This window comes from Periplaneta americana, chromosome 16, assembly GCF_040183065.1.
Source record: "Periplaneta americana isolate PAMFEO1 chromosome 16, P.americana_PAMFEO1_priV1, whole genome shotgun sequence".
Classification (NCBI taxonomy): domain Eukaryota; kingdom Metazoa; phylum Arthropoda; class Insecta; order Blattodea; family Blattidae; genus Periplaneta; species Periplaneta americana.
Genome location: NC_091132.1, coordinates 75,742,114 through 75,763,163, shown reverse-complemented (window position 1 = coordinate 75,763,163; position 21,050 = coordinate 75,742,114). Strand labels below are relative to the sequence as shown.

Here is a 21,050-nt window from a genome sequence, read left to right as displayed (position 1 = left end):
GTTATATTCTTCTTATACACTGACCAAATTTATTAACTATAAAATTCTAAATATGAGTTAATATTAGAGGAGAAAAATTCGCTCTGGCACTGGGGATCGAACCCGGATCCTTGGTTCTACGTACCAAGCGCTCTAACCATTGAGCTACACCGAAGTTCAATCCAAAGCACCGGACCAAATCCCTCTCCTTCAGTGTTTTTCCCTTTGTGGCCAAGCATGTTGACATTTTTATATGCCATTATACAAGGAGCACACTCAGTTCAGTGACTTGGTGGCCGGGATTTCACAGTAATATGCACTGTTGCTCGAAGAATATACGTAAAGATTAATTTTTGATCCTACAGAATACGTCTGTTACAGTAACAATTAATATAAAAATGTCAACATACAGTACTTGTCGAACTTGGAGTCAAATCACAAAGGGAAAACACTGAAGGAGAGGGATTCGATCCGGTGCTGTGGACTTAACTTCGGCGTAGCTCAATGGTTAGAGCGCTTGGTACGTAAAACCAAGGACCCAGGTTCGATCCCCGGTGCTGGAGCGAATTTTTCTCCTCTAATATTAATTGTTACCGTAAGACGTATTCTGTAGGACCAAAAATTAATCTTTATGTACATATTAAATTCTTGCAAATATGGTTTTCAGATATAGCTCCCAGTGAAGCTGACTTGAATAATTTCAGAAAAAAAATTGTTCCAGGGCCGGGTATCGAACCCGGGACCTTTGGCTGAGTGCGCCAAGTGAGCTACCCAGAAATTGTAATCAACACTGGCTTAATTTTTCCCTCTATATCCACACACCTCAAGTGGGCTGACAAGACGCCAGAACCCAACACTGAGTGCACACAAACTCTGTGTGATTTGAATTGTGGTTCTATCTGTTAATGAACAGTGACATATATTATGCACTATAAGATACTAGTTCTGGACCAACAATCCCATCATGTACTGACTGCTGAAACCATGTGCAATAATGTAATCTTGCTCCTACACCTACTGGCAGAAGGTGATGAGCCACAGTTGATTTATACAGCCTCAATTTTAATAATTTTGTTACCTAATGTGCAAATGCCCTTGATTACCCTGTTTGTTGTGCTAACTTACGAATAAACTTTCTTGGACTGACTTTTAAACAGGCATCTATCTCGTTCAATTTGTCTTCAATAAGAAGATATCTACATTTAGTTTCCTATCCAGCAGTGATCCTATTAACTTACAAGAAGTTTTGCTGGGTATCTGGAAATTTGGAAATTTTCTATGAAAATATCTTTGACATCATCTCTAATTTTCATATTTAACAGAAGTATTGCTGTTCAGCCAAATACATGTTACCACAACAAAGTCAATAACGCTAGTGAGCATGGCTTGCCAGAAGAAATGAGGGCTCATTTATATGCATGAGTCATGTGATAAATGTGCAGAATAGCATTTTCTCTTTGCCCATCTCTGCTTATGTCAGAATCTCATTATTTAACAAAGAGGAGTTGCAGTGCCTATTGTTTTTTTAATGTAATATAATTTTTGTTTCAACGTATGTTTTTTTTAATTATATTAATTAATTATATTATATTAAAAAAACATGCATGCCTGCCCATATATAGAAAGATGGCTCACCTTGTTATTGATATCATAACCACTGACACTATATGTGTACATTAGATAAGAGCCCCCCTGACTGGCACTTGGACTGCATTCTGGGATATCTGGATCATGCTCAGAACCCCAGTTGTGACCAAACTCATGAGCAGTAACGAGATCTGCTTCTCTTGTGATCACCCTCTGTCCATAGTGATTCCGGCTGGAACTCAGCCCAGAATTCAGATACAAAGTGTATCCATTCTTGAAGTACTCTAGAGTGAAAGAAATAATTTTTAATTACAAACTTCGGTACATCACATTACATTATTTATTAAGTCTGGTATAATGATAACCTTTCCTTTATTAATATCATATCAATAATTGTACAGTGCTTATTTATCTTAATTTTTCTGTATGACTAATATAGTTTAGCAGCTGAAGGTACAATACTGAATTCTATCTAATAACTCATGCTTTAATATTATTACAGATACAAGAATTCATATAAAAGCAACTTACAAGCAAACATTCTCATGGGGGCAGATAAAAAAGTTGATTTTTTTTCTTCCACCATGTTAATAATGTCAAAAGAAGTGCTTATGCAAATTTTGGCCACTCGGCCGCAATTACGGGAGCTGTAAAAAATAAGTTCGCCAGGGGCCATTAACAGAAAGAAAACACAATTTCATTGGAAAAATATATTAGAAAAATCACAGCAATTGTTGAGATATTTTTCAACATATTCCCCACCGGAATTGAGACATTTGTCATATCATGAGATCGGCAGAGAGGTGCAGACGGTTGTCAAACGCTGGTTCCGATCCCAGGCACCTGACTTCTACAACACAAGAATACAAAAATTGATTGCATGGTATGACAAATGCCTCAATTTCAGTGGGTGATATGTTGGCAAATAGCACAACAATTGCTGTATCTGTTTCAATAAATCTTTCCATGCAATTGTGCTTTATTTTTTTTCTGTAAACAGCCCCAGGGAAAATCACTTTTTGGATGGCCTCGTAATTGCAGTCGAGTGGCCAAAATTTGTATAAGCACTTCTTTTGACATTATTAACATGGCGGAAGAAAAAAATTTAACTTTCTTATCTGCCCCCATCAGAATGTTTGCTTGTTAGAGTTTGTAGCACAATGCATTTAAAAATTTGACTTAAAGCTCTCGAAACTGTTAAAACTAATAAAAGTATAACATTTGAGGATACATTAAAAATTTAATTTTTAACACAAGAAAGTAAAATTCGCCAACAAATTTTTACCTAATGAGAACATACACATTTTGGTTCAAACTAAATCACTTTTATAGGAAAGAGATATGTATTAGTAAATTCGGAAAAAGAAATATAGGCATGCTTTGCTCTATTTTAATAATCTTATATTCAAGTATATTACTGTGAGATGTGTCAAAACAAGTCAACATGTAACAATTTCTTGAAGAGAAAAGTGGGATGAGAATTATCAAAATTAGAAATTGACGAATAATTAAATCGCAAGTTTTAGAAAATGTAACTGTTGACAGATCATAACTGACAACAAACAAATCCTATTACATTATCAGAAAGCGTTGATATTAGTATAACTTGAAATGAAACAGATAAGAACTTTCACTAATTTTTATTCAACAAACTCACTCCTTTTGGTAATAGTGCTTGCTACAAATCTCAATAGCTTTGTATATGTGTAAGATATAAATTAATTTATTGTAGACAAAGAGGCAATTTAAACAAAAACAATCTTTCAAATTGTACAAAGGGAAGGTAAATGTTATATAAAAATTACATGAATTGATTTTAAAGCTAACAGTAAATACGTATTAGCTACAAGTGTGTTCAAATTCCTAAGGGATTCAGGAGTAAATCATAGATAAACTTCCTCTCCCTTCAATAAACGCCTTCAAGTCAACTTAATGTAATATACTTCATAATATGAAGAATGAAAAAGAAACAGCTTTTATAGCATGCTAGTTGCCAATTTTGTTAGGTGCAAATTACAGCCGAGTCACAAACCTAAACTCTAAAAGCATATTAGCAGATGATGATATGAAGATAACTGAATTATTATTATTTTTTTTAGACAGAAAATATTCCTTACTACAAAGATTCTACATTCGTTTTTAGTATTTTTCACTTTCATTTGAACACGAAATCCTTAAAACTGCTCTTATCTATTGAAAACAAAGAGGTTTTTGCATAAGACACATTTTGAAAAGAATCTGCATGTAATAAGTATGAAAACCATTATCTCATATAACCTTGTGTTTAAAATATATAAGTACTAAATAAAAAAAAAAAGAGTTTCTGTAAAACTAAAAAAAATATGTTGTCATATATTCATCAAAATATGCAGAGTGGTTCTGCATAACATAAATCACTAAATTTTGGTTTCAATAAGTGATATACGTAACATCAAGATTCTTTTTGCAATAGGCCTATATCATGGCTTCATAATCCAGTCTAAACAAAATAATAGCCTAAGTAAAAGGATGTTTACGACGAGAGTAATGTGATGATAATGAATGTAATATGAAACACTGTGATGGAATAAACCACTAAATTACTTTATCTGACCTGGTGTGCAAATACCCCCAACAGAGTTGCGTCGAGGAGAGCCAACATAAGCCAGTCCCAAGATCCCACCCTCAAACTTGAGGTCTGTGAAAAGATGTGCCAAGCAGAAGTCCTTGTGGCTGTATTCTCGACTGAACACCTGAATAACAAGCACACAATCCCAAACCACAAGCATCCATTAGTCACCCAGTGCAATTTAAAACGTGCACTTTTTTCCTTACCCACTTCATGCAAACTTTAATCTGTAGTAAAATATTCTTTGTTAGATGCCGGATAATCTGATGTTTCTCGACTCTATATAAGCTAAATCACCTTACATTTATCACAAATAACATGTATATCACCACTGTTAAAACTTGATAAATATAATGAGCAACAGAAGACATAAACACATAAATTCATCATTCTATGCATGACTTACAATTCTAAAAAAAAGCGAGCCACATAAATGTACTTCATTATTTGTAAGTGCTAACAAAGTTATTAAAGACTATGCCTTTCTTCTTCCATTTGATGACACTAACTACAGAGTCTTAGTAATGTGGGGGGAAAAGGAAAGAGAGGATAAAAAGCAGTTTTCTAACCTCTAGATCACACCCCTATCCTCTAGATGACACCCCAAGAAGTTCTTAGCTAGGATGAGAAAGAAAACTGTTAAAGTTCCGAATTTGATGCCTACTAAAAATCTAATACAGTATCTCCCAGTCACAAAAAGTAACATATTTTTAGCTATGGTTTGTAAGCTGTTACAAATTATCCACACTGCTTATCAGTAGTTTAATTGGGTTAGACAACAGATTATGTTCCCTTACAAGTAAATTTTCCACACCAGAAATCGATTCCAGACCCAATGATACATTCATTACCTTAAGAAATAAAACACTGAATATCATGTTAGTAAGACTGTGAACAATTATGAGCAGTAATGACAAATGAATACACAATGCTGCAGGAGAACTACTTGCTACTATAAGAATAATTTTCTCTTAATTAATTTAATCATTTATTTTTAAGACAGAATAATTTATATGTAATTTTTAATTTTGTAAAATAACATCATAAAAATTTTGGTTTATGTATGTTTAATGTTGTAATTATATTTCTTATTGCTGGTATAACAATTCGTTCTCTCCTTATAGTGTAGTACAGTAGGAATATTAGCAGTCAAAACGAGAAACCATTTCAGTTCACTGCAGATGAGAAACCATTTTAGTTCATTCCAGACCTAAGTCAAAATCTTATGACACTCCCTCAAAGCCTTCCCAAAAGCAAGTGACTGCAAAGAAATAGTCACTAATATAATATCTACAACCTATGGTACATATGCCATTTCTTGTTCTATATCCTAAATGGCTGGATTTATGTTAATTTTGAAACATAGTTAATTTACACAGATATTTTTAACTTCTTTTAATTTCTAACACCAGGATGTAAGTTTTGATCATAAAGCAATTTAAACAATAGTTTTAATCATCCTGGTTAAAATTAGTTTCGACCAAAAGTGGTTAAAATGGTGAAACTTAAATTTAGAGATAAAAATTATTTAAAAATATACTCATGAAGAATGACTTATTCCAATATAAGCTCACTACTCTAGTTTAATGTAACCTCCAATAAATAAGAGAAAAACGGCATATTCTTATGTACTTAATACAACTATGTACTGAGGAATCATATTCAATACAGATAGACATACTCAAAAATTAAGAATGGCTTATACTTACACACACACACACACATCTATATCACAGCTCTATGTATTTCATATTTAAAGCTGCCAGTCAATTTCTTGTTAACAATTTCTATTTAACAGTTATTTTAACTTTTTTTCAACCCTAAGAAGTTTCTTAATTTGATGCGAGGTTTTTGGATATTTGCACCATGCCGTAGTTGTAGAAACTCGCAGACACATCCAATGTTTCAGAGTAAAATTTAGGATCCAACAGAACGGAAAGAGGAATAGATAAACTCATCTGTGACATTCATTACCAAGAACTATTCACCATGACCAGACGTTGAGTGTAATTCAAGGTGAGTAATATGGTGGGGAGAGGGTGGTGTAGCTATTAAAAGAAAAGTCGCAATTGGTTAACTCAGTGATGTTTTCGTGAGTCTGGTTTGCAGAACGAGTATTAATACAGTGCCTTACACCCAGATGGGTGGCCACAGAACGTGTAGCAATATAGTGCATAGGTGGTCACAGATAGTTCAGCAACACAATCTGTGGTCAAGATTTGAATGGGTCACACAATTAACAAGTAGGCTCTTTTAAGGACCAGAAAGTTATAAGGAATGATAAAAAGAAGAAAATAACGCTCAAGTGAAGAATTAAGTACAGCAGCTTTGAGCTGTGCCATTACAATGATAACCAAGCACACAATATCGCCAACATATGACTATGGCATTTATCTGTGATGTTGATCCAAACAATTCCTTTTTCTCTTTCTTATCAGTTTCAGCATCATTCTTTCTTCACCCACTCTTTCCAACACAGATTCATTTCTTATTCTGTCTGTTCATTTTACATGCTCCATCCTTCTCTATATCCACATGCCATGCCAACTGTTTCTAGTCGTTTCTCTTCATTTCATCATAATGTCCATGTTTCTGCTCCATACAATGCCACACTCCACACAAAGCACTTTAACAGTCTCTTCCTTAGTTCTTTTACCAGAGGTCCACAGAAGATGCTCCTTTTTCTATTAAAAGCTTCCTTTGCCATTGCTATCCTCTTTTTGACTTCCTGCAGCAGCTCATGTTACTGCTTATAGTTACATGCCAAGTATTTAGCTGTCCACTTGCTCTACTGCCTCATTTAGTATTTGCAAGTTAACCTTCTTTATTTTTCTTCCGACCACGGTCTTCGTCTTGTTTGCATTTATCTTCATCCCATACTGCTCACAGCTGTCATTTAGGTCCCTAGCATATCCCTTAGTATTGTCTCCACTTCTGCTAACAATGGCGTATCATCAGCATGATATTTAACTCTTGCAGTGAATTTTGATCTGAAGGGCCTAATTAGTCAAATCCACTCTCTTCACCTACATTCTGCGCCCCCTGGGATTTTTTAAGATGCGAAAGAGAGAGTGGTACGCAGAAAGCAATGGGAAGCTATTGCATTTATCTTTCCCAAGAAAAACTGCAAACATGGCATGATCAGCAAAGCTATTAATAATGACAAAAAGATGGCTTCACTTGCAAAATCTATTTTAGTAGTTCACAAAGTTTCAAGCTCTATTCCGCAAAACTGGCAAAACTGTATATATATAACAGATGGGCAGGTTGTCAGGCAAAGACAGACGGAACACCAATCAATCTTCTTAATGTATCCAGCTGTGTGCTGACAATATAAAGTCCACTATAGTCCACTGTAGTATATTCAGTTGTTGTTTTTCACGAGAAATGAGGGGTATTTTGATTGGTGTTCATTATAGATACCTGTTGCTAGTAGCCAGAGTTGGGATGTAGTCAATATATACTGCAGGGCTGTGTCTTCTGCAACTAGTACTGATGATTTTAATTTACTTCTTTTGTGGTTTATGGATGGACAGTATAGAAGAATGTGTTCGAGATCTTCATCATGATTATTACACCACAGACAAGTAGGATTGTCAGAAATGTGAAATCGGTGTAGGTACAATTGAGTGACAATGTGACCTGTTCTGGCTCTTGTTAAAAATGTTTGAACATGTCTGGGCAAGTTTTTGTACATTTCCAGGTCATTTTGTTTCTGTTGTACAGACTGTAAAATTTTTCCTTTGTCAGAAGAGAGCCAATTGTTGATCCATAGGTTTGTAAAATGAGACTTTACTGAAGCAAAAGCACTGGATAGAGATATCACTTGAAGAAGTGTTGGTTGCAAATATGTTGCCTGTTTTGCAATATTATCGACTTTCTCGTTTCCAGGTATACCACAATGACTAGGTGTCCATTGAAATGTTATTTCCCTTTGGAGTTATTTTAGTTTAAATAGTTGTTTCTGAATTGGAATAATTCTATGTGCATATAGGTTTGGTACATATTTAATTATATTAAATATAGCCCCCTTGGAGTCTGTAAGTATGCAAATAGATTTTTCAGAAATTTGAGTAACACACTGAAGAGCAGCATCAATAGCTAGCAATTCAGTGTCAAGACTGGAGGAGGATGAACATGGTATGAAATAACTTTCTTGATATTTTGGAATATAATACCCTGCTCCTGATGTCCCATTATTAGGATTTAGACTGAATACCAAAAAAGAAATGAAAAATTCTTTGTGGTACCTATAATGAAAACGTGCATTTTTTTAGATAAAAAAAAACAGAAATACTGGTAGTTATTCTGCAGCATAACGAGATTTGCTCTACACTTTATACAATGCGAAAGTAAAAAGTGAAAGTGCTGTTATTCTCCAAGTTGTTTTGTACAGTTAAGTTAAAATATATACGAGTTACAAGATACTATTCCCAACAGTGTGCTACATCCAGAAATTACCACCACCATATCGACATGCCTGCAACAGAACATGAAACAGTTTTATTTTAAATTAACTACTGAAGCCACAGGATGTCTACCAGTAACGAAAGTAACCAAAAAATAACTAATTTAAAGCAATGGGTATCAAAAGTAACAAAATGTAATGAATGGTCGTGGGTAACGAAATTGTGCATATTGTTCTGCTTACTTATTTAATCATGCCGCCACTGCCTGAGCTACGGAGGTGGTAGTTAATTATTATATATGTGTGAGTCTAATATAGTCTAGAAAGCTGGGAGAGAAGTTGGCTGTGCGTCCATTCAAATGAAGATAAGAGAACTTAAGAAACAAATCTGATGACAGATTGTAAGATGACTGAAATGTGATTAATGTTTCTTTCATCGTGCTTATGAGTAATTTTATTATTAAGTTGTGGTAACTAAAATGTAACTAATTTTTGTTTCACGTTTTCGGTAGACACTCTGAGCCCTGAAAAACAGCCTGCACATTCAACTTTATATCTAAAAACATACCACTCTTGTTCAAATCCAGAAATTACCACCACCATATTTGCATGCCTGTAATAGAATATGAACACTCTTGTTTTAAATTAGCAACTGTACAGCTAGAGTTCACCTCTAAGAAAATTAATGCCTCAATAGTTGCTCCTCATTATAAAAATGACAGTGTGAATTTTTAAAAAGTAACTTCAATCAAACTCAGAACTCCGAAATATAAAGCAACAACTCTACTTGAAACTAGTTAGTAACTAGTAGTATAGTCCGGGTCAGCTTTAATACCCTAAGGGTGAAATCTAACCATTTCCCCTATTACTACACATGCTAGTGGATTATAGTGATTTTCTAGCTCTCAGGTTGAATTTTCTTTTACCAACTTCGTTTCGAATTTCAGGTACTGACAAATACTACAACTGGCAGTTATTTTCTATCTGTTATGTTGGCATCAATAACGTCGGCTTACAGTAAAGTAAACTGATGAAAATGCAAGTACCTAGGCTTGTGAATTAATAATAATTAGTAATACCGGTATTAATATTAATATATAATTCAGTCCTGTTTCGTTGTGATTCCAATTCAACTCTACGGGTATATTCAGGTAAGTGTAATTAAATAAGAAATAACTTGTAGACCTACTTCGTATGAAACATGCATGTAAATATATTGACATTTTAATGAAATTCTGTGTTTAGATTTTTATTAAAATGTCCAAGAGAGAAAATAGCATGGTAGCGTTTTCTCCAAGAAAGAAAGTGCTTGAAAGTATTTTAAGTAAGCTATATGTAATAAGCTTTGTCAAATCTGGCAACCTTTTCATAAGGGAAGCTAAATTTATTATTATTATTTTAAAGAGGTGTTCTGTTTTCGGAATTCGTACTAATCATTTCACATGATCAAACTACATTTTTAGGTTGGGTCTCGCGAATCGTAAACTGTTTGGTTAAAGTAATGAATTTCATGTTGCCAGACAAAATAAATTTTAATATTAGATCATACTAATCCTAATTACTAACATAAAATGCGAGAATTGCAGAAGGAAAATATACTATTTCATAAATTATTGAATCATGTAGAAAACACCTCGCATCATAAAGATGAGATGTGGTAAATAAGACATGTAGTTATTGTTAATTACTGTATTATTGTTGTTTTTATTATTATTATTATTATTATTATTATTATTATTATTATTTCAGTATGTAGCATTGTGATTTTCCCCTCTTTGGTGATAACTGGTATTAGTTGGCAACACTGAAGAGACGGCCAAATTAGACTTTTAGGAACTACACTTACGTGATCCTCACTATAATGATAAATGATAATCTTTACTCCAATTTGAGTCCTGTATGTACAACCGTTTGTTACAAAAATTCATCTCTTCACTTCATTATGAAAGTAATAATCAAGAGCATTCATAAAACTCAAACAGACACGATTTCTACACAAACACACTGACTGAAAGTCACAATTCACAGCTATCCATTTGTTTTTAAAACAAGATCTGTTCTAGCAATTATTAATAAAAACGTAAATTAACCAGGAGTGCAGATTCCTCCATGAGAGTAAGGCCGAGGAGAGGCAATGTACGCCAGTCCCAACACTGCTGAACTTGAACTGTCAAATGTCTGATGAGTGAACAGATGGGCCAGACAAAAGCTGGGAAGCTCATTATAACGAGAAAACACCTGGAATATAAGTTCAAACAAAACTTTGCATCACTGACTGGAAACAACATAAAAGCTAAGAAAATCAATTACCACCGATTCATTCCAGTCCCCTAATTATCCTGAAAGGCATTATAATATAATACTACCATTTTAACCATTCAATTCTTTTCCATTGTTTCAAACCTTCATGTGCTTATCAAAAGACCAATTTGAAAACTGTTTAATACAGAGAGGAGCATTTATCGAGATCTGAGGTAGCAGCCTGTTATCTGGCTGAGAAACAGAGAAGCAGCTAGTGTGAAGTGTGGACATGCACACACAAGGACATTCTATCACATCTTTGCTATCTACCAAAGTATCTGTTGCTACCAACAATCAACATTTTCGCTTATAAACAGCTGTTTCACAACTTCTCAAACTATGACATACTCGTATTGTCAATTTTGTTTATTGCACAACTTAGTGGACTAGAGGAAAAAAGACCTTTGTGGAGGTCGAGACATAGATGGGAAGATAATAATAAAATGGATTTGAGGGAGGTGGGATATGATGATAGACTGGATTAATCTTGCACAGGAAGGGACCGATGGCGGCTTATGTGAAGGGTGGCAATGAACCTCCGGGTTCCTTAAAAGCCGTAAGTAAATAAGTGGGCTAGTGTGTTAAAGAAAAATCCAGGTTTTTCAGTGCTGTGGTGACTGAACAAAGTCATGGATGGAAAAGTGAGAATTTTTGTGAAACTGAATAACAATTTGATAAAAAGATGTGAACACTGTATTGCAGCAAATGGGAGATATTTTGAGCAACGACTGTAAACTAAGTAAGTACAAATTCTACAACTCTTAATGCACCGAGGATATAGGTGAGTACCTTGCGGTAATCAAGCCATAGCTCAGTGGGGACTGGCACTATCTATCTCCGGATCACAATAAATGCTTCTCACTGTACTTCTTTCTTGATGATAGTAATTCTAGAATAATTAACGCACCATCCAAATCCATCACACTTATAATATAGATTTAGATCCAAAATTAAGAATTTTTACTTCTCTCTGGTGTATACCTAGCCACATCTAGAATTAATGTCATTAAAATTTAATACCATCCTGCACTCTATGCAACACTCAAACTGATATGAACGAAGAACATCTGAAAACCTGCAGCACACTGTCTGGAGAGAAAGACCTAATTCAAAAGTAATGGAGAGCAAGAGTGCTATTGGCTTCTTTGCCAGATGCCAGGCTTTAAACAACAACAAATTTAATACCTGAGTAAGGAAAAGAACAAAAATTACAACACATGTAATAATTATTAGTATCACTCTCACATCAATTTCTTCTTTGAACGTAAGGAACAATGGACATATTATGTTTGCATTTAACAATATTACACATGCAGTCTCACCTCCAATAAGTTGCGTACATCCCATTTCTCTCGTACCATATTGTAATGAGCTTCTCCTCCTCGCACTCTGGTGGGTTCACTATGGACTACAATTTTTTTTATGACAAATCCCATGCCCTTGAAGCCATCTTGCTCCTGACGGTCTTGCCATGTTGTGTCATTATATATCTTGTGCACTCTATCAATGAGACTAATCTATAACAAAGGAAAAATAACATCTAAAGGTATAGAAAGACTGTGTACAAAAAGGAAAATAAATAAAAAATATAACAAACACAGCCTCAAAGCTTCGCTCTGTATAGAATTCTACATTTGTATTTGAAACAAAAGAATTGTATTATAATTTCATCATATTCCCAAATTCAGATAATATGAATTTTTCTTAAATTTAATTTCAATATACTTTATTTTACCATGCAATGCCATACATTTCTCATCCACAAGAAAAGAATCAAAAAACCACCACCAATACACGAGAAATAACAGAAGTCAGCAACTTAAACAATGCACTTGATGAAGTGGAAACCTTAATCAAAATAAATATTACAGAAAGAAATAAAAGTAAAACATGACAGGCAAATGAATTGTTTGGCAACACTGTTAGAAACTACGAAAGAACACACTCGAGACATTACAAAAAGCAAGAAAAACACCTCCACTCAAGGAAAGTCAACATTATGCAGAAACATGACGAGGATGCGAAGAAAAAATCAGGAAAAAAAAGACACCATACCATATCTCATCAAGAAGAAAAGATAACGCAAATAATAGAAGGGACTTCCAATGTGGCAATAATACAACCAAAATTCCCCATTATGCAATAAAAATGGTAACATGGGAAAGACACCTTGGAAAAACAATGAATAAAGACAACAAAAGGGGAGCATTCAACCATCCACAACCAACAAATGATATTAACTGCCGATTATTTACAGGAAAATAGATAAACTACATAAATCGCCAAATAAAATAAATGCATAAAAGGAAAAATACCTGGACAGATGAGGACAATGATCGAGATATCGTACAAATAAAAAGGTTACATCAAGAACACCAACGAATGGAGAGACTTTGCAGTGAAGCATTGCAACTTTTAAGTATGTATGAAGTTTCTAAGACAAAGACAACAGGAATGAAATATCGGACAAAAACCTACTAGAAACATTGGCTTCAGATCCAGGAGATCAACTACACATGCCATTTCAAATTTACTAAAGGATATACAACACAACTTAAAAATAAATAAGACCAATACTAATGAATAAATTAGCTGATGCTTATGGCCAAAGCTGAAATAAATACAATAAGAAACATGACTCGACTGTTCGTCAATCATCCATATGAAGACAGTTGTGTAGAGCAATTTACCAACAGAGTCATTACCCAGGGAGCGCCATAAAAGGCCCGTCTATGCTACACCCACAATGAGATGAGATGGAGATTTGTTGGGATACCACAGGGGAACCGGACCTCCTGGAGAAAACCCCTATGTTACAATGGGCTTGCCCAGTTATATATCGGGAATATGCTGGGGATCGAACCCAGGTCCACAGGATTATAAGTCCAGTGCTCTAGCCACTAGATCACAATGAAATATCCCAAACCAAATGTGTACTGAAAAACCATTCATTCCCTTAGCCTCACTATTCAAACAACAAAGGACATCACACTATACATAAGAGGAGAGCGGACTTACAAATATATATGCATATGCAGATAATAATCCTCTGATTGAGATTCTGGATGATATGTACATCTATTATCGGGTAATACATCTCACTTGACATATATGTCAGAGGAAGAACAATTGTTTGTATGCATCTAAAGTCTGACTAGTGTAATATGTAGCTAGTTGGTGATGTATGCAATGAAGGGGGAAAGGAACTGGACACCCTACCCTATTATCTCCTGGCCTAGTTGCCTCATATGTGGTGCCTTCTTGGTATAGCTTGTGAGGTTCAGACTTGTCTTCGGACAGTTGACTAAACAACAACAATGCAGGTAATACAGTAGGCTACTTGTATCTAAAACATAGGATTATCTAGAGGTATCACAAAACCTGCTAGCAACCCAGACAGAAGAAAATAGCTAACAGATAAATACAATGAAGATGAGGGTAATGGTTTTCAGAAAGAAAAAGAAAACACCACACAGTAACAATATGGATCACATAATCACAAAAAAAAAAAAAAAAAAATAGGCCAACTTCTATCTTAATTATATAAGAGACAGCAGACATAAGATTAAGACAAAATTCTTACCAAGTAATTTATGGTGGTCTTTGTGTTGCTGCCACCCATTTCTTGATAGAAGCGATAATCTGCAACAAGCAGCAATGGACATCTTGTTTTGGTTGGAGTGTACTCATACTGCTCAGCCTGTCGTTTGCTTCGTATCTGAATATCATCTTCCTCATCGTCGACCTCTTCATGATCTACAAATAATAATCACTTAAACACAAACTGAAAACATTTCGGATATATTATTTAAACACAGAAAGCTGTTCATTCAAATATTAGTTAAAATAGAATAGCACTTTAAAAAAATTGCTTTTAACACAAAAACTTATATGCCTTCTTGAGTTTTTTACTTTGAATCACTCACTACTAATGATTATATATTGTAAGCAGGCGCGGATCTAGAATTTAATAATAGGGGGGGCTAATAGTAATTGAGGGGCTGGGTGCAAGAAGGGCATTTTAGAGGATGTGCCCTTTTTGAGTAAAACGCTTTATTGTGTTCTCTGATCTGTTATGCATATGATCACAAAGTTGTAGTTTAGTACTGTGATCATAGAGGTCAGGAGTACCGGTACCCAAAATGTAAAGGCGTGCATAGATAACATTATTACGGTTTGAATTTTCAACATCAATTTTCTCAAAACTTGCATTTGAGAGAAGTGCCTTTCTTGCACCCAACCCCTCAATTAACATATGAATACAGTAGTATAATCACAACACAGAACAATGGAATTAAAAACAAATAAATAAACCACAACAATATTGTCACTCTTAGGTTCTAAGTCTTCAGTTAGTTCTAATTCTAAAGGAAATGGTGACTGGTATGGAAAGTCGATTAAATGTTACTTACAGTTTAACGAAGCTGAAGTCGTCTGGGATGTTTTCTTGCGAAAAGTTCTATTACTTCGTCCGGACTTACGTCAATGTTACGATGAATGTTGAGCAATATCAAACCATTCAGTCTGTCCTGGTTCATCGTCGATCTGAGGTAGGTTTTCACACGTCTCAGTGTTGAGAATGACCGTTCCGTGGTGCAAGTTGTCACTGGCATGACACATAATATAGCGAGCAGCTCTCTTATATTGGGGTAGAAATTATTCCTAGTATGCAGCAAAGCTTCTATAGCCGTGTCTGGTTTTTTTTGTTGCTCCTTCCAAAATTGAAACCACAAATGTAGCTCTCCTCTAAGCTCTGGAATAGTTCCTGGCAGATCCTGTTCATAAATCGTTGCAGCTTGTAGGATGACATCGATATTTTTATCAGGATCGTGTAAAAAGTTAGGAATCAAAGATTGGAGTTTAATTACATGACTGTGCCTAGCAGGCGAAAATCGTACTGACAAATCGCTTAGAAGGTGATCAAGAAAAGGAAGAAATACATTGAGGCGGTAATAATCTTTAGGATACTTAGACGCAACATCATTGCGATGGATTTGTCTGGATGCAACTCGAGGTACATTTACTTCTACATCTACAGATTGAGCCAATGCAACAGCCTTCTCAAAAAGAAAATTATGTGTTATTATCTCGGCAGGCCTGAAGAGTATTCATGACACATTCAACCATCTGGTAGCACTGACTTAGTTCGAGATTTGGGCTCTGTAGCTTCCGCGAAACACACAGTGTTATTCGAAATATTTCTGCTAAAATATGCAGTGAAATTATGAATTCGAATTTTAGAATTGAGTTAAGCATCAAATGTGCCTTTGTACCATAGGATCCAAAATCTTCCAGGAATGATATAACTGCGGAGAAAATGTCTAAAAATTGTAACACTGCGTCATGCCGTTCAATCCATCTTGTTTCACACAAGGTCTTTAGTTTCGTTTTCTTGTGTTCAGGGCATATTTGACTAATTTTTTCTTTCATCATGATTGACCGCTTGCTAGACTCCCTAACATATTTTGCTATTTCAGCTACTGTGTCTACAGTTTGTCTAACACTGGGAACAGAGCACGATTTTGAAAGTGACAAATTTAGACAATGTGAGGCACAGTGCATATAGTATGCGAGAGGCTGCTCTTTTAAAATTCGCGCTTGGACACCGCGAAACTTCCCCGACATATTAGCACCGCCGTCATAACCCTGTCCGCGAAGATTCGAAATGTCTAGACCTAAGTCCCACAGTTCACTTAAAACAACTTTTGACAATGCCTCTCCACTTAGATCTTGCACCACTACGAATCTCAAAAATTCCTCATGCAAGTAACACTTTTCTCGGTCTACGAATCGCACACATATTGATAGTTGCTCATTGGAACTGATGTCGGTTGTTTCATCTACTAAGATAGAAAAATATTTACTTTGGTTAACCTCTTCAACAATTTTCTTTTCAATAATGGTGCCACAACAGTTTATGAGATCGTTTTGCGTTGTTTTACTTGTTAGAGATGAGTTTTTGGGGGCATTTTTAAGATGACTATGCAGAATCTGATCACTGGCATCAACGCGATATTTTAGAAGCTCCCTGAAATTACCTTCGTTTTGATTTTCGCTTTCCAAGTCAATCGCACCATCATCCCTGTGTCCTCTTAATGGAATATTTTGTCGGCCGCACAAAATAATTGTTTTTACTATTGGGACAAGTTTCATCCTGTTTTCGCGCACTGCTTGTAACACTTCATTATTCAATTGAACCAGAACGTTCTCTACCTTACCTTCAAACACTTGTTTAAAGTTGTCACATTTTAAGAGAGCAGTTTTATGATAACTGTTCTCTGAATGTCTCCTGAATATTTCAGAGGCCTTTTTGAATTTTCTTAGAGGTTTCGTAACTAAATTCTGTAACGTCACTTTGCTTCGCCCTCCCTCTTTAGATCCGAATAAAACGCACACGTGACAGAACGCACCTTCATCCTTCTTACTGTAAGAGAGCCATGGAAATCTTTTAAGCCACGCACGCTGAAATTGTCTAGACTGTCCCGATTCTAGTGTCTTCGGAAATAGATATTTTTCGTCTGGAACCCACGGATTTGTTAGAGCTTTGTATTTTATCTCGTCGCTGCATATTTCTTTTTCCACTAAGCAACCAATATCTAATACATTATGAGTCGTCGAACTAGCGTCATCACTTTCACCGCACATAACCGATTCCACTGTTACGGTATTAACAGGCATACACTTTTCTTCATCAGTTGTATCATTGTCATCCGTACTGCACTTTTCTTTCACTTCACCACACGGCTTCTTGATGAATTGTAAGATATTTGTTTGAAACTTACGTTTCGACATTTTATAATTTCTTATAACTGTTACACTAAATAATTCACCTGTATGGACTGATCACTTCTCGTCTCAATTCAGAAGTCGAATGTAGTGGCTATTGTAAAGTACGATAATTAAGGTGTTGGTAGCGGCCTAGCTACAGTGTGGTAGGGGTGGTTACCGTTAGATTTCCGTTCCGAAGTCTGAACTATTGTTAAACCCCATGGTAACGACCCCTAAGGAATGCGACCACTTACCTGATCTATTCACTCGAACTGTAAAGAGAGTTTGTATGCGAAAGAAAATAGCAAAATAATATTAAGTTTAGAGAGTGAAGAAATCATATAAGTTATATGAATAAAAAAATAATGCTTTGTACATTTTAAATAAAAAAAGTCTTTGAATTGATAGGGGGGTCTATAGCCCCCCAGACCCCCCCCTTGTATCCGCGCCTGATTGTAAGTACTGAGCATTTAACCAATATATTGTTACACAATGACGGTGATCATGTAAACACAGCTAACATTACATTTTCAATGTGCTCCAAATGGAACAAAGCATAGGGTCTATACTCAACATACATCTTTATATCAAATTCACATAATATAACAGAACACACGCACGTTATTTTCAACAACAAAAGTTATAACGAGAAACATTTTTTTTCTATACTGGAAAATAAATTATTCACATCTCATTCTACATCAATATCCCAACCACACTCTTGAATTGCTGCTTATTCAAAATATCAAAACTATATATTAACACTTAAGGAGTAGACTATATTCAACAAGAAAAACAGTAATTTGATGCCAACAGATATAATGCCCTTGTTTAAATAATACACCTATTCAGTTTTCATGTGAATTTGTGATGCTTGCAGATAAGAGTGAAAAGTAATACAGTAAAATCCCTCGTAACCGGCACCCAAATAACCCGCAATACCAAAACAATGGCACTTTTGACTGGGCCAAAAAAAAAATGTTTAAATCTGCCACAGTGTGGGTCGTCAGTTTTGGCATATTAAGAAGTTTGCACGAACTTTCATTTTCAGTGAATATTCGAACCTAAAATTAGTGTACTATTTGTGTTGTATGATGTGTTTTAATTAAGAAATTCCACACAGTTTTTATGTTTATTTAATTATGTTTGGGCCGTCAGTGTTGCCACATTAGGAAGTTTGCACGAACTTTCGTTTTCAGTGAATATTCAAACCTAAAATTATATTAGTGAATTATCTGTGTTATATAATGTGTTTTAATAAAGGAAATACACACAGTTTTTTATGTTTATTTAGTTATGTTTGGGCTGTCAATGTTGCCACATTAGGAAGTTCGCAAGAAACTTTAATTTTCAGGGAATATTCGAACCTAAAATCAGTGTATTATTTGTGTTGTGTGATGTGTTTTAATAAAGAAAATCCACACAATTTTTATGTTTATTCAGTTATGAATAAGTGATAGAGAAATAAGCTTCACATGGCTGCAGTTTCAACATTTGACACCATGAAATACGAACTTTTTTTGTATATACTGGTATTTATTCAATTATCCGTCAAAATCTCGTATCCGTATCCTTTTGGTGTCGGATAAGAGTGATTCTACTGTACAGTAAAATGCTCTCACAATGAAGATATCACCATTAATTCTGTAGACATGAAGAACAAAATTATTCTTTTTATTATTGTGTTTGCATCCAATCTTCTTCCCAATTTATGGCTCTATTTTTCTATTACCTAATTTAAAATTTGAATATTTATCTTTCCCTAGTTGTTTTATCCATAATAATGTCTGTATGTTTATATTCTATATGGCTATTAAAATTTCATTTCATATTCAGTTTTCATTGCTATATACTTGGGAGGAAATTTATAAAGGCTACAGATTGTTTGCTTTATGCTGAGTACATTCTTTCGCCATAAAATCAGACTAGATGAAATTTTAAAAAACATCATTCTTTGCCATGGCCATTAATAAGATCTCTTACAACTTACTTAATCCCCCACTTATTCCATGAAGCTGAACATACATCCCAGTATTAAAAACGCATTACTTTATTTTCAACAATTAACTTATCCCTTCTACATTCAGTGATTACACAAAATTAATTTAAGTGGACTGCTAATAATTAAGTTTATAAACTGTCAACAAATACGCAATGAAAAGTTAAATATCAAATCGTTTTAAAATTCATCTATTGAAGATTGACTTATCTTAAGGGAATGCAGAAAAGTACAACAACAAAAGGTGCCCAGGATGACTGTATATTGATAAAAGTATTATATCTCCTATTGTAATCTCAACAACGCTTGTTGGAGATCAATAACAGCCAGTAGCTGCAGCTGTCACTTATTTTGATAACTATCTTTCCCAAGTATTCATTTAAAGATTGCACACTGCAAGTCTGTAAAAGAAGGATCTCAACTAAAAATGAGCGCAGTTCACAGGTACTGTAACAAAACTGCTACAGTTGAATATAGTAACACTAGAAAGTAGCTTATTTTAGAAAAGACCCACGCACCAAAATAAATACAATTTCAATTGTCACTAATGAATTAATATCTTTTGTCCGCAGAGTTCTCGATCTGAGTTATATTTCACGAGAAGAAAATGACATGAAACCAGAATTTTTTCGTTTTATAAACGAAGACCTCGGAAGTAAATAGTGACAACCCTTAAAATTGAGATTTACAGTTTTCTGGCTGTTAAAAGCCTTTAAGTCACATTATCTTTGATTTGGTTAAAGAATTATATGAATATGTTAACAAATGGTTGGATCATGCTGCTTGAAAAATATGGCAATCATCTTGTGTTTGCAGTAAAACTTAAAATGTATGCAATTTGTATATGTGGGTTATCATTATTTACACCAAGTCTTCATATGCTTTATGCAACACCATTCAGGACTATTTCTTACTTAAAAAATAAGAAATTAAATAACTGTGAACATATTGAGTTTTGCAAATGCGTGTTGAAATTTAATTTAACTAGTGGCTTGTGCAGCAAATTCTGCAAACTAAGTTCAATAGACGTTCAAATAAACATTTTTCAGATTTATTTTCAATGAAGAATACCAGACATTCTGAAAGTTATTTGCTTCCATAATAATGAAAGATACTCTCTCTCGAGCCAATACTGAAGAGAACCATGCATATAAATATCTACACCACACCACCATTAAATATATGAAAAAGACCCAATCCCACTTGATTAATATCTATAAAAATATTTGATTTTTAATAATATTATTATCTTACGTAAGTTTTATAGCTTTCAGTAACATATACTATATATACTATATAGCCGCCACTCAGTAAAATATAGAAATCAAAATCTAATTTAAGTTATTCTCTACATCTACTTACATAACCCGAAAAGTTTCACTTTCATATCATCAATATAG

The 21,050-nt window shown here is 34.6% G+C and overlaps 1 protein-coding gene across 2 annotated transcripts in view; it reads right to left on the bottom strand.

Moving 5' to 3' along the window:
* Tace (ADAM 17-like protease Tace) overlaps nucleotides 1-21,050 on the bottom strand; it is a 43,498-nt gene that overhangs the window by 12,826 nt on the left and 9,622 nt on the right. Inside the window, exons 6-9 of one of the 2 annotated variants that reach the window (XM_069849623.1) lie at nucleotides 14,467-14,639; nucleotides 12,206-12,400; nucleotides 10,673-10,820; nucleotides 1,615-1,850 (exon numbers count right to left, since the gene is read on the bottom strand). In XM_069849623.1, the coding sequence (XP_069705724.1) occupies nucleotides 1,615-1,850; nucleotides 10,673-10,820; nucleotides 12,206-12,400; nucleotides 14,467-14,639 (752 nt within the window). Of the gene's footprint in view, nucleotides 1-1,614; nucleotides 1,851-4,159; nucleotides 4,299-10,672; nucleotides 10,821-12,205; nucleotides 12,401-14,466; nucleotides 14,640-21,050 lie in introns of both variants that reach the window. The other variant, XM_069849624.1, reaches the window with a different exon arrangement.